This window comes from Scyliorhinus canicula, chromosome 1 (genome assembly GCF_902713615.1).
Source record: "Scyliorhinus canicula chromosome 1, sScyCan1.1, whole genome shotgun sequence".
Lineage (NCBI taxonomy): Eukaryota > Metazoa > Chordata > Chondrichthyes > Carcharhiniformes > Scyliorhinidae > Scyliorhinus > Scyliorhinus canicula.
In genome coordinates this window covers 113351542-113364522 of record NC_052146.1, presented here as the reverse complement: position 1 = coordinate 113364522, position 12981 = coordinate 113351542, and the positions used below count along the sequence as shown (strand labels likewise).

At 47.4% G+C, this 12981-nt stretch overlaps 1 protein-coding gene across 3 annotated transcripts in view; it reads right to left on the bottom strand.

Annotated features, from left to right (window-relative positions):
- Nucleotides 1-12981, bottom strand: part of LOC119966427 (ribosomal protein S6 kinase 2 alpha-like) — a 491201-nt gene that overhangs the window by 167866 nt on the left and 310354 nt on the right. For all 3 annotated transcript variants that reach the window (XM_038798070.1, XM_038798079.1, XM_038798087.1), the window contains 2 exons: nt 8704-8810; nt 1610-1647 (listed from right to left, as the gene is read on the bottom strand). In XM_038798070.1, coding sequence (XP_038653998.1) covers nt 1610-1647; nt 8704-8810 — 145 coding nt within the window. The remainder of the gene's footprint in view (nt 1-1609; nt 1648-8703; nt 8811-12981) is intronic.

The window sequence follows — 12981 nt, the reverse complement described above, 5'->3', positions numbered from 1 at the left end:
TGTCACTGACACCTCCTCCTGAATTTCATGGCTGTGTCCTTCAACTACATCAGCTCAGGGAAACCTTGTCCAGAGGCCAGGTATCTAGCTGAGACCCAGCTATGTCCGAGATCTAGCAGACCTCTGACTGCTGTCTCTCTTGGATGTTCCTGCCTCCACCTGATGTGCATCAGCAGCTGTGTGGTGCTCACCAGAAAGTGCCTCCGAAGCCTGCCCACTGATATTACCCACTGAGGTTGTGTGGCTCTGTGCTGGTGGAAGGTGCCGGTGATAGCTGTGATGCATTGTCAGTATTTTTCTCTGAGTTCTCCTCCAAAGTGATCTATTGGGTGGCGGGGAGAACGATTCCAGATGGACCTGCCTCATCAGATGGTGATCCTGCAAGACAATGGACATGAGATCAGTCAGACAGAAGGATAATTTTGTCAGATAGGAACAACTCACTTGTAACAGGTCATCAGGATGAAGGGACAGTGGATCCTCACCACTTTGGCGCAGGCCAACCTAACTGCTGGTGACTGCACTTTCCTCGGGCCACACCACAATTTCCAGGGCCCATTCATCAAAGAGGATGAAGGCTCGGATTTCTGGGACTTACTCCTCTTTGTCTTGGCTCTTTCTCATTTGTATAAGCTATCTTCTCCTGCAGGGACAAAGAGAGGATATTGTGAGCCTCAAGCTTAATGGGTCAGGGGGATCTATAGCAGCTGGCATGTGTGAGCACTGCACCTAGATATGAAGGGGTTGTGCTGGTGGGAGCCAGGGGGTTCTGAGGAACATGCTTGAAAATCAGACATAGGGAAGGTGCGAGGTGTTTTGGGATTTGGGGTGGGGGGAGGGGGGTGTTTGGGAATTTGTGGGGTGGCAGGCGGAACTGATGCCAGGAGAGTGGTGATAACTTACCCTTGCAGCTCATTGGAGGTCATTTGTCTTCTTCCTACATTGAACGGTGGTCCTCTTGGTCATGATGCCTGCACTGACAGCAGCGGCCACTGCCTTCCAAGTGGCATGCTCACCCTGTTGCTGGTCCTCCAACCCCCTCAAGGGACCAGGGTGCCTGCCTCTGATCCACATCACCGAGAAACCCTGTCAGGTCAGAATCCCCAAAGTGAGGAGCAGATTCGCGCTGCCATGCTTGTATTTTGACTGAGAATGAGTGGTGAAGGAGCGTTCAAAAGCAGTTCCCCCTTGTTAGCAGCGAGCATTAAGGCACGAGTCGAGCGATTCAGATGACAAGGGATCCAGTAATGTGCAGATTATCGTGGGAGCACATTTTTGCCACTTAGTGCCATTGAATACGTGCTGCAATCTTGCCCATGCAGCCGATACAAAACCCCCACCAAACGTGCCCAAAACCAGTTGAGTCTCGCCCCATACTACAAACAAATATAAAAAGTTAAGAGTTTGAGAGTTTGTCTAATATTATAGAATAAGGCACTACAGAGCTTTATGTATGATATTCAACAAAAAGAGCATGGGAGAGTTCGAGAAATATGGGAAAAAAGTCAGGAAATTAAGAGCTTGCAGCATTTGAGAGAGAATTTGCAAACTATTTCAAACTGTCTCAGTGGCGAGTCAATATTTAATTTCTTGCTTTATTGTCACTCACCCGTTAGCTTAATATGCCCTTCTTCATCCAGTAGAATACTGAAAAAAGGGAAACAAACAAAATTAAAAGCTAGGACAGACATTGGGACAGAACTTCTGAAGAGTGGCAATTGCAGTCAGATTGCCACTTCGCTTCTATTTACCAATTTTCTGCACATTTCTCACCTGGCCTGAGTCAAAAGGCCAGGTGAGAAACGTGCAGCTCAGCAGGTTGCCACGGCCTTCAGTCAACGCAAGCAGCATCAGTGGAAGTGATGCCACACCCATTTTAGGGTGATAGTTGCCATAAAGCAGGTAGGTTTAAAGGTCCCACTTGCTATTCCGGAGCGGCCATGGTGTGAGTGGTCGCACATTTGGTGGCTTCCGCTCGTGGCGTTTTTTTTCGGACGTTTTCCCCGGTTAATAGGTGGATGTGAGGCGGAATAAAGGTGCAGCAGAGTGAGGAGAAGAGATTGACCATCTGATGTATGGAGCTGAGGGCCAGAACCAGTCAAAAAAGAGGGAATCAGTCGGTTGGAGCTGGTGAGGCCCTGTGATGCACGTGGAGATGGCGGAGGGGCAGGCAGCGGCCCTGCCGGCTCAATGGTCGACGGATCGGCTGGTGAGCTTCCTGTATGAGAAGTTCATCCACCAACGGAAGGAGAGTCTGGAGGACCTGTCCCAGGCGGTGGATTCGATCAGGGCGGTGGTGGACAGGGTGAAAACGAAGCTGGCAGCCCAGGGTCAGGCGGTTCAGAATTGGGGGAGGTGGCAGGGGAACACGAGGAGCAGTTTTCCTCGATGGCAGCGGAGATAGGGCCGATGCACGATCAGCAGAGGCAGCTTCAGGAGAAGGTTGAAGACCAAAAGAACCGGTCACGCAGGCAGAATCTAAGGATTGTGGGTTTGCCGGAGGGGAGTGAAGGTGCTGATGCTGGCGCATATGTGGGAAAGATGTTGGAAAAGCTGCTTGGAGAAGGTGTGTTTGCATGGCTGTTGAAGGTGGATCAAGCGGACAGGGCGCTAATGAGGTAGCCCTGGGGGAATGAGGGCGATGGTGGTGCGGTTGCACTGGTTCCTGAACAAGGAGCAAATCATGAGGTGGGCCAGGCAGACGAGGCGCTGCACTTGGGAGAACAGTGAAATCTGAGTGTACCTGGACCTGGGTGCAAAGTTGGCCAAGAGGAGAGCGAGCTTCAACAAGGTCAAGGCAGCCCTGTACAAGTGCATGACGTTTGGGCTACAGTACCCTGCACGTCTGTGGGTGACCTACGAAGGCCGGGAATTGTACTTTGGTTAGGCGGAGGAGGCGGTAGTCTGAAGACCCACATATCCAGACACAGGAACAGCTTCTTACCCACAGCTACGAGTCTCCTCGACGACTCCCCCTCAGACTGATCTGTTCCCTGTAAGAACACTATTCACGACGCCTTATGCTGCTCTTGCTCATGTATTTGCTTTGTTTGGCCCCTTGTTCCGCACTGTAACCAATCATTGTTTGTTGATGTACCATTCGTCAATGTACTCTGTTGATTATTCTTTTTGTCTACGATGTATGTACTGTGTACGTTCCCTCCCCTGCAGACAAATACTTTTCACTGTACTTTGGCACATGTGAAAATAAATCAAATCAAATCAAATTTACAAGTGAGTGGGGGGGGGGGGGGGGCTATCCGGGGATATGTTGAGATTAATGACATGGGGGAGGGTTTCGGAAGGTACCGTTTGGAAAGTACTGAAAGCAGTGGTCAGGGGGAAGTTTATTTTGATTCGGGCACACAGGGAAAAGGCTGAGCAGGTGGATAGAGAAAGGCTAGTGGAGGAAATCCTGCAGATGGACAGGAGTTAAAGGAACGCCAGAGGCTACAGATAGAATTTGGGTTGTTATCCACGGGTAAGGCGGTAGGGCAGTTGCAAAGGGTGAGAGGGGCGGTATATGAGTATGGGAAGAAAGCAAGTAGGATATTAGCGCACCAGTTGAGGAAGTAGGAGGTGGCGTGAGAGATTTGGAAAGTGAAGGACACAGGTGGGAATACGGTCTTGGACCCATCGGGGGTGAATGGGGTGTTTCAGGAGTTTCATAGGAAATTGCATAAGTTGGAACCCCCAGCCAGGGAAGAGGGGATGAGGCAGTTTCTGGGAGGGTTGGAGTTCCCGAAGGTTAACTGGGGGCCCCAATTGGGCTTGTAGAAGTAGTAGATGGGTTGGAGACGATGCAATCAGGTAAGGCCCCGCGACCGGACGGGTACCCGGTGGAATTTTATAAGAAGTCTCGGGAGCGTTGGGACCGCTGTTGGTAAGGGCCGTCAATGAAGCAAGGAGTTGGGAGAGCTTCCCCTGACGTTGACGCAGGCGTCGATCTCCCTCATTTTAAAATGGGAGAAGGATCCGGAAAACTGTGGGTTGCATAGGCCAATCTCCCTGTTAAATGTGGATGCCAAACTATTAGCAAAGATCCTGGCCACAAGGATCGAAGATTGCGTCCCTGGGGTAATAAGGGAGGATCAGACAGGGGAGATTGCTCAATGTAATCACGATACCTCCAGAGGGACTGAGATTGAGGTGGTGATGGCCATGGACGCAGAGAAGGCCTTTGATCGGGTGGAGTGAGGATACTCATGGGAGGTCCTGGGGAGGTTTGGGTTTGGGCAGGGATTTGTGGATTGGGTCCGGTTGCTATACCGGTTGCAAGTGTGCAAACGAATTGGGTGAGATTAGATTACTTCAGGTTGCACCGGGGACGAGGCAGGAAGTTCTACTTTCCCCACTGTTGTTTGCCTTGGCTATAGAGTCATTGGCATTGAGAGCGTTGAGGGTTTGGCAGGGGATAGTTCCGGGGAGGCTGGAACACAGGGTCCCGCTCTACGCGAACGATCTGCTTCTGTACATATCGGACCCGCTGGGGGGAATTGCAGGGATTATGGGGATATTAGAGAAATTCTAGCGGTTTTCAGGATACAAATTGAATATGGGTAAGAGTGAGGTCTTTGCGATCCAGGCGAGGAGGCAGGAGAAGAGATTGGATGAGATGCTGTTCAGGTGGTAGGTGGGAGGGAGCTTTCGATTTGGGTATCCAGGTGGCACGGGAGTGGGAGCAGCTGCATCAACTGAATTTGGGGCGGCTGGTAGAACAGATGAAGGGGGACGTTCGGAGGTGGAATGCGCTCCGGTTGTCACTGGTAGGTGGGTACAGACAGTGAAAATGACGGTTCTCCCGAGGTTTTTGTTTGTTTTCCAGAGCCTCCCAATTTTTATCTCCGAGGCGTTCTTCAAAAAGGTGAATGCCGAGATCTCGGGATTTGTTTGGGCGGGTAAAACCCTATGGGTGAAAAAGGTGCTGCTGGAGCAGGGGGGTAGCTGGCCCTCCTGAATTTCATTAACTACTACTGGGCGGTAAATATTGCGATGGTCAGGAGGGGCGGGTTGCTACTCAGAGGGGTAGGGTTAGTTTGAAGGATATGGGGTAATTTGAAGGATATGAGACAATGGGAGACTAGTTAGAGGAATGAGGGTTAGGAACATAATCAGGCATGAGGAGGTAGTCTGGGGTCAGGAGGGATAATGGGTGGTAATTGGGAGTTCGTGAGAGTAGTCAAGGGTAAGTGGTAGGAACGGTCTAAGCGGAAGGATCAGAAAGAAGGGTAGTCCAGGAGGCCGGGGATAGTCAGGGTGGGGGGCTGGTTTGGGAACATAATTGGAGGTCCTCGTGTGGCTGTCAGCAGTAGTCAATACTACAGTTACCCAAGAGTTACCAGAGCACACCTAATAATAATAATTGCTTATTGTCACCAGTATGCTACTGTGAAAAATTGCCACATTCCGGCGCCTGTTCAGGGAGGCCTGTACGAGAATTTAACTCGGCTGCTGGCCTTGTTCTGCATTACAAGCCAGCTGTTTAGCCCACTGTGCTAAACCAGCCACTAAACCTAAGGTTAGGAAGTTAGGGGTCAAAATGATCACAGCAGTGGTCTGAAAATGGAGAAAATGGAAAATTTATTTTGTTGGTACCATTTCTTCTTTGGCAACTTTCATGACAGCTGTGATTCCTGCTATAGGTTGGAATGGGTATTCTTGAAATGCAAATATCACAGTCCGTTGATGAAACTTTAATGCTGCGTCAAGGGGAGTTCGACAATGCATGAAACCTTCCAACAAATTAGTGATAGACACTGACTTAGAGCATAGAGCATAGAACAGTACAGCACAGAACAGGCCCTTCGGCCCTCAATGTTGTGCCGAGCCATGATCACCCTACTCAAACCCACATATCCACCCTATACCCGTAACGCAACAACCCCCCCCCCCCCCCTTAACCTTACTTTTATTAGGACACTACGGGCAATTTAGCATGGCCAATCCACCTAACCCGCACATCTTTGGACTGTGGGAGGAAACCGGAGCACCCGGAGGAAACCCACGCACACAGGGGGAGGACGTGCAGACTCCACACAGACAGTGACCCAGCCGGGAATCGAACTTGGGACCCTGGAGCTGTGAAGCATTTATGCTAACCACCATGCTACCCTGCTGCCCTTGCTGACTTGCAAGAAGAAGCCACAGTAATTGTGAAAAAATTGCTCGAGAGATTTGGTTATGCACCAAAAGAAGCAGGATTGCATTCTTAAGGAGTCCTCTGGCTTCCCAGGCCCCAGCATTCCACCAAATTCCAGCCCCACTCCTCTCCGATCCCCAAAGGTAAGTACAAAACCCACCTTTGATTGTTTCCAAAACCCCCACACCCAATTGCAATACCTGCCTAACAGTCAGCACCCTCACAGTAAATTTACTGGATCTGTTTTGGCCAACAAGATCTATCTGTGCTGGGTCTTCTCAGAGCCATAGTGTGCTCAGTTTACTCCAGGAGTGGCACTATTTGTCCAGCACTTAAATTCACAAAATACTTCACAATGTCAAGGTGAAAGCAATCTGCTATTGGATCATTCGAAAACTCGCAATAAGTTTAAAGTTTGCAATCTGGGTTCATTGTTGGAGAAGATGCTGCAGTACCCCATGCACAGATGTCATCTTAATTCAGGCTCCGATGTCTAGGAAATCTGAGGCTGCACCTTAAGCATCAGAAAATGTAATTTTCCACTGTTAGGCAATCATAGATACAATATTTGCAGCAATACTGTGTACTTCAGCTTTTAACCCTACTGTGAAACCCCAAGATACCTCCCAAGAGCAACCGGGAACCCCAAGCATTCTCATAATGTCAACACCCCTTTTGTGACACAAAAAATAGGTGCAAACACAGAAATCAAATGTAAAGTCTTCTGGCTATATCTGTGCATATGTTAAGAATTAGGAAGGGGCACACGGTCACAAGTACATTTGCCAACTACATGGTCCCCTGGCCAAGCCACCCTTCCATGGCACCTTCACATTAGCACCAGAAAGTTGTATCCATTTCAGGAGTGGGTAATCTGAAAAGTTCTCTTATTTAAAAAAAATTTAAGTTTAGCCTTTTGTTGTTCTTAATGGAAAACATGATGCTGGAATGCTCCTCTGTCCCTCATACACATTCAATTCTCTGTCTTACAACACTTGCCCCCCCCTTGTGTGAACCCCACCCCCCACCCCTGTGCCCATGCATGCCCTGCCCCTCTTGCACATGCCCCGCCCCTTTCTCTCACACGCCCCTCCTCTCTCACACGGGCACTTGCACCCCCCCTCACCCACACATTTGTCCCCCACTCTCTCTCTCACACACACACACAGATACACACACCTGTACACAGACAGGCGCGGGCGCAGACACCGACGCGCGCGCAGACACACTTGTGTGACCTGAATGTTACTTGCCACTGTCAGCCCAAGTGTGAATATTGTCCAGGTCTTGCGGCATTTGAATGTTGACTGCTTCAGCATCAGAGTAGTTGCGAATGATGCATAGTGAAATCATCAGCGAGCATCCCCAATTCTGACCTTATGTTGGAAGCAAGGACATTGATCATAGAATCCCTGCAGTGCAGGAGGTAGCCATTCAGCCCCTCGAGTCTGCACCGACCCTCCGAAAGGGCACCCTACCCATGCCCAATTCCCCACCCTATCCCCATAATCCCGCCTAATCTTTTGACACTAAGGGCCAATTTAACATGGCCAATCCCCCTAACCTGCACATCTTTGGATTGTGGGAGAAAATCGAAGAACCGGTTGGAAACCCATGCAGACACATAAAAAATGTGCAAACTCCACACAGACAGCCACCTGAGATGGGACTTGAACTCAGGTGCTGTGAGGCAGCAGTGCTAACCACTGTGGCACCGTGACGAAGCAGCTGAAGGTGGTTGAGGCTTCTGGAAGGTTCTCTCAGAAATATCACCCAGCAGAAACCAATCACTGACTGTTGTCAGGCAGAACACTGTCCCTGGCCAGCCCATTGGTTGCTAATTAACAAATGAAACCGATTCCCTCCAAAACCGGTTCCTCCGTCTACTCGGTGCCAAAGAGTCTGACTTCTCCTTGTCCAAGCACAAAGCCTGAGAGCAGGCTATTTTAAACTTTTAATCTTCTGCTTTCCTCTTTATACTTAAGGTCACATACCAATTATTAATACATGGATCGAAACAATAATGAAATGAAATGAAATAACACAAAATAAAAGAAACAGAAGCAAAGAAAATGGACAGAATGGGACACTCACCCCACTCTCTCATACACACAAACACCCCCTTCTCTCACACAGACACACACCGTTCTCTCTGTCACACACATTAATACATTTATCCCCCTTTCTCTCACACACACGAACACACACACACCCCTCTATCTCATGCTCTGAAATCATTCCGGCCCCCGTTCTTCCCATCTCTCCACTGTCCACACTCGCCCTGATATGGAGATTTGAATTTCATGCTGGTTTCTTGATTGGACAAGCAGCTCTCCCACATTTTTCATATTTTACAAATTAACCTGTCCTGCTGCAAAACCCCTCGGTGGCTCCCATGCAGAGAGTGGGTCTTGCTGACTCCAGTTTGAGAACCCTTGACATAAAACATTATACAGTGATGGATGCAGTTTACTCCTCCACTACAAATTGTTCAAACTTAATCTGCACCTCATCCACTATGAACGCAGATGTAATGGGTAACAGTCTAATTATCTACCACCTACTTTTCTGGCTTCAGGTCTCGATAGATGATTCCAAGATTGTGAAGATGATCCAAGGCTAAAGCCAACTCTGCCAGATATATCTTAACATCTTCTTCAGTAAACATCACCTGAGAGGAGAAAGTAATTAGAGAGAATAAAATACTGCATGCTTCATCAATAAGCTATTGTCGCTATTTTAAAAATTGGTCACGCTTCCGATAATCTAAGAGAGAAAAGTATATGCGACAACATAGTATCTTTGAAAACTCTGAGGAAATTGGGCAGAATTTATCTGTTTCAAATTTTATTTTCACTAATTCTGCACTCATTGTGAGAAATAAAGTGTTGAAGAAGATATTTTCTATTGTTTGCATCCAGTGTCAATATTAAGCTCTACCAGAACGGACATAGCACAGCTGGATGCAGAGTAAGTACTGTGTTCCAGCGATGTTGGGATGGCACGGGGGCTAGCACTGCTGCCTCACAGTTCCAGTGACCTAGGTTTGATTCCGATCTTTGGTGACTAGCTACGTGGGTTTCCTCCGGGTGTTCCGGTTTCCTCCCACAGTCCAAAGATGTGCAGGTTAGTTGGATTGCCCATTCTAAATTCCCCCTTCTTGTCCAAAGGTCAGGTGGAGTTACAGGGGATTGGACCTAGGAACGGGTGCTCTTTCAGAGGGTCGGTGCAGACTCAATGGGACAAATGGCCTCCTTCTGCACCTCAGAACATAAGAACAAACAAAATAGGAGTAAAAGTAGGCCTCAGAGCTGCTTGTGCTTACTCCGCCATTCAACAAGAACCTGGCTGATTTGAGCTTGGCCTCAACTCCCAGCAAGGGGGAAAAGGGGAATGAGTGGAAGGGAGAGGGGTAAGGTGGGAGGGAACGGGTGTCAGCAGCAAGAATAAATGGTGGCTCTCACTAGGCCCTCCATTATTGATGGTGGATCAGGCACAGAAGCAACCCAGACAGGATTTATTTTTCATGCTTTCTACATGGTGAGTCCCTCACCTACCGCGAATGAATATCAGCAGCGTGGTGATTTGTTCCTTAAGTGGGCATTAATTGTCTCCATTTCTGGAGGTAGACGATCCACTAATGTTCACTCTAAATCCACAGACTCCCACAGCTACTCTGACGACACTTTCTCACACCCTGCTTCCTGAAAGGATCCCATTCCATTATCCCAGTTCCTCATCTGTTCTGATGACCCAACCTTCCACACCAATGCTTCCAACAAGTCTCCCTTTTTTCTCAAGTGAGGATTCTCACCAATTATGGTTGACAGGGACCTCCAATGTGTCTAATTCATTTCACACACCTCTGCTCTCACTCCTTCCCAGAACCAAATTAGGTTCTCATATTTTCACATCCCAAGCCACCTTCCACCCCACCAGGCTCTGTATTCAACAGGTCATCCACTGCCATTTTTGCCACCTTCAGCATGATGCCACCTAGGGCCCTGCCCTCCCATGTCAGCATTCTATAGGGACTGTTCCCGCCAGAACACCTGAGCCTACTCCACAATCACACCTATCACCCCCTCTCTTTCTCACAGCACCTTTTTGTGCAAGCACAGAAAATGCAACGCGTTCCCTTTCACCTCTTCATAGCTCACTGTCCAGGCCCTAAACACTTCTTCAAAGTGAAACAGTGATTTACTTGTACTTCTTTCAATTTAGTACTGCATTCACTGCTCACAACGTGGTCCATACTAGATTGGGGAAATCAAATGCGGACCCGGAGCCCGCTCGACGGAACACCTCCGTTCAGCCCACGTGCATGACCCAAGCTTCTGGTTGCTTGTCATTTTAGTTATGCACTTCGTTCCCATGCTCACCTTTGGGGGCCTCACGGTAGCATGGTGGTTAGCATCAATGCTTCACAGCTCCAGGGTCCCAGGTTCGATTCCCGGCTGGGTCACTGTCTGTGTGGAGTCTGCACGTCCTCCCCGTGTGTGCGTGGGTTTCCTCCGGGTGCTCCGGTTTCCTCCCACAGTCCAAAGATGTGCGGGTTAGGTGGATTGGCCATGCTAAAATTGCCCGTAGTGTAAGGTTAATGGGGGGATTGTTGGGATACGGGTTACGTGGGTTTAAGCGGGGTGATCATTGCTCGGCACAACATCGAGGGCCGAAGGGCCTGTTCTGTGCTGTACTGTTCTATGTTCTATGTTCTGTCCCTAGCCTGTTACAGTTTTGCAGTGAAGTTCAAGCTCGAGGAACAGCATCTTATCTTGTAACTAGGCACGCTAGTCTTCTGGATTTAACCCTGATTCCACAACTTTAGATCAGGAGTTCCAAAACTGGGGTCTATGGGAGCCTCCCAGGGGTTCTGTTGCAGAGCATGCACATTTTAAGATTTGAAAAGTGCTGCAGAGTGTCTTGCCTAGTCAGAGGCGGACCTTGGAGTTGGTGGGGGAGGGGACGGTCAGAGCAGGCCATGGGATCAGTGGGGAGAGCATGCCTCGGAGCAGTGGCGTGCAGAGGTCTGGTGATGCCCGGGGCAAATCTTGAGTGTATGCCCCAAAGACTCAAGTATAAGGCCTAATATACTGAGAAATATTATGAGAAAGGAAAACATTTTGAATATATAAACACAGATGAAACATGAAATAAACGCTTTATTCGATTTTAATATAAATCAATCAAATTTATTAAGTTCTTTTCCCCAAATGATACCTCCTGTCACAAAACACCTGAACTACTTCACTTTTTACATCAGCTGTGAGAAATTCTTTTTCAATGCTTATTAAAGCCAGGTTGGTCAGTCGCTCCTGTGATATAGAAGACCTCAGATATGTTTTTATTAATTTCAGTTTTGAAAATGACCTTTCACAGCTTGCGACTGAAAATGCGATTGTAAGCAGTAATCTGTATGAAACACACAGCGTCGGAAAGACATCCCTCCCATACTGCAGTAAAGACTCCAGAGCATCTTTAGGATCAGGGGGAACTCTATTCCCTCCAGCTCGAAAGAGCATCACAAAATCAATAATTTTGTCATATAACCACATCATTGTCATAATAATTTGCAAAGTCTGAACATTCCTTTTTTAATTTCTCTCTTTCTTGTTCATCTTCAATCACTCCTGAATTCAAGTTCAGAAGAAAAGAAAATCGGTCACTGAGTCTTTGAAGACGGACTCTGCGGTCTTCAATTTCAGTTTTTAATCTGTTCACAATCTCTACCATTACTCTATTCATTTCTTCTTGTGCCGTCAGTACACTATCTCTTGCTGACTCTCCAGGCATTATTCTTCTTCTCCTTGTTCGTGCAATTGGTATTCCCCAATTTTGACAATATTCATTGGCTAAATCTATTGCATTGTGGATAATTTCGTCATTCTTCAAATTCAAGATATGAATAAGTCCTCTCAGATCACAAGAAGCTTCATGGAACCCCATTTTCGGATCCTGCAAACGTTTTGAGACTTTATCCACTGATGATAAAACTGAGTACCAAAAATTTAATAAAGCTATAAACGGGAACTGTTGAATAGAGTTCAGTAGCGATCCTGCATCAGATTTAGTTTCCCTTGAAAATTCTCCTTCCAGCAGGTGTTGAAGGCTTGCAATAACGTTGTCACACTCTTCGTGGATTACTTGCACAGCATCATGGCTGGAACTCCATCTTGTGTCACACTGTCTTTTCACACTCCGAGTGACAAATGATTTTAACACTTCCCAACGAGAAGTAGATGAAGAAAAAAAAGTAAAGAGTTTTTCTAGAATGCCAAAAAATGTAACAACAACAGGTTGCACCTCACTTGCATGGACACAGGACAAATTGAGGCTGTGGTTCTTGCAGTTCACAAACACAGCTTTTGGGTTAACTTCAAGAATTTTTTGTTGAACACCTCCTCTCACTCCAGCCATAACTGCTGCGTTATCATATGCTTGACCACGACAGTCATTCATGGAAATTTTGTCTTCTTCCAATTTTTCCTGAATTTTATTTACCAGGTTGACTGCATCTTTCTTGTTGACTTGAAAAAATCCCAGAAATGTCTCCTTTATTTCTACTTTTCTGTTTTCATCAATATGAACGTAACGCAGAATTTCAGAAACCTGATCTTCATGGGCAATATCTGGAGTTGAATCCAGCATTATGCTAAAATATTTTGCGTCCTTAATTTCGGAAATTATATTTTTCTTGACAGTTTCACCAAGAAGATTGATTATTTCGTTTTGAATTCTGTTGGACAAGTAGGTGACACTTTTTGGTTTCTCTTTCCCTCTCTGCAAGTGTTTTGCTAAGATGTCATCATATTTGGCCAAAAGTCTGATTGTTGCTAGAAAGT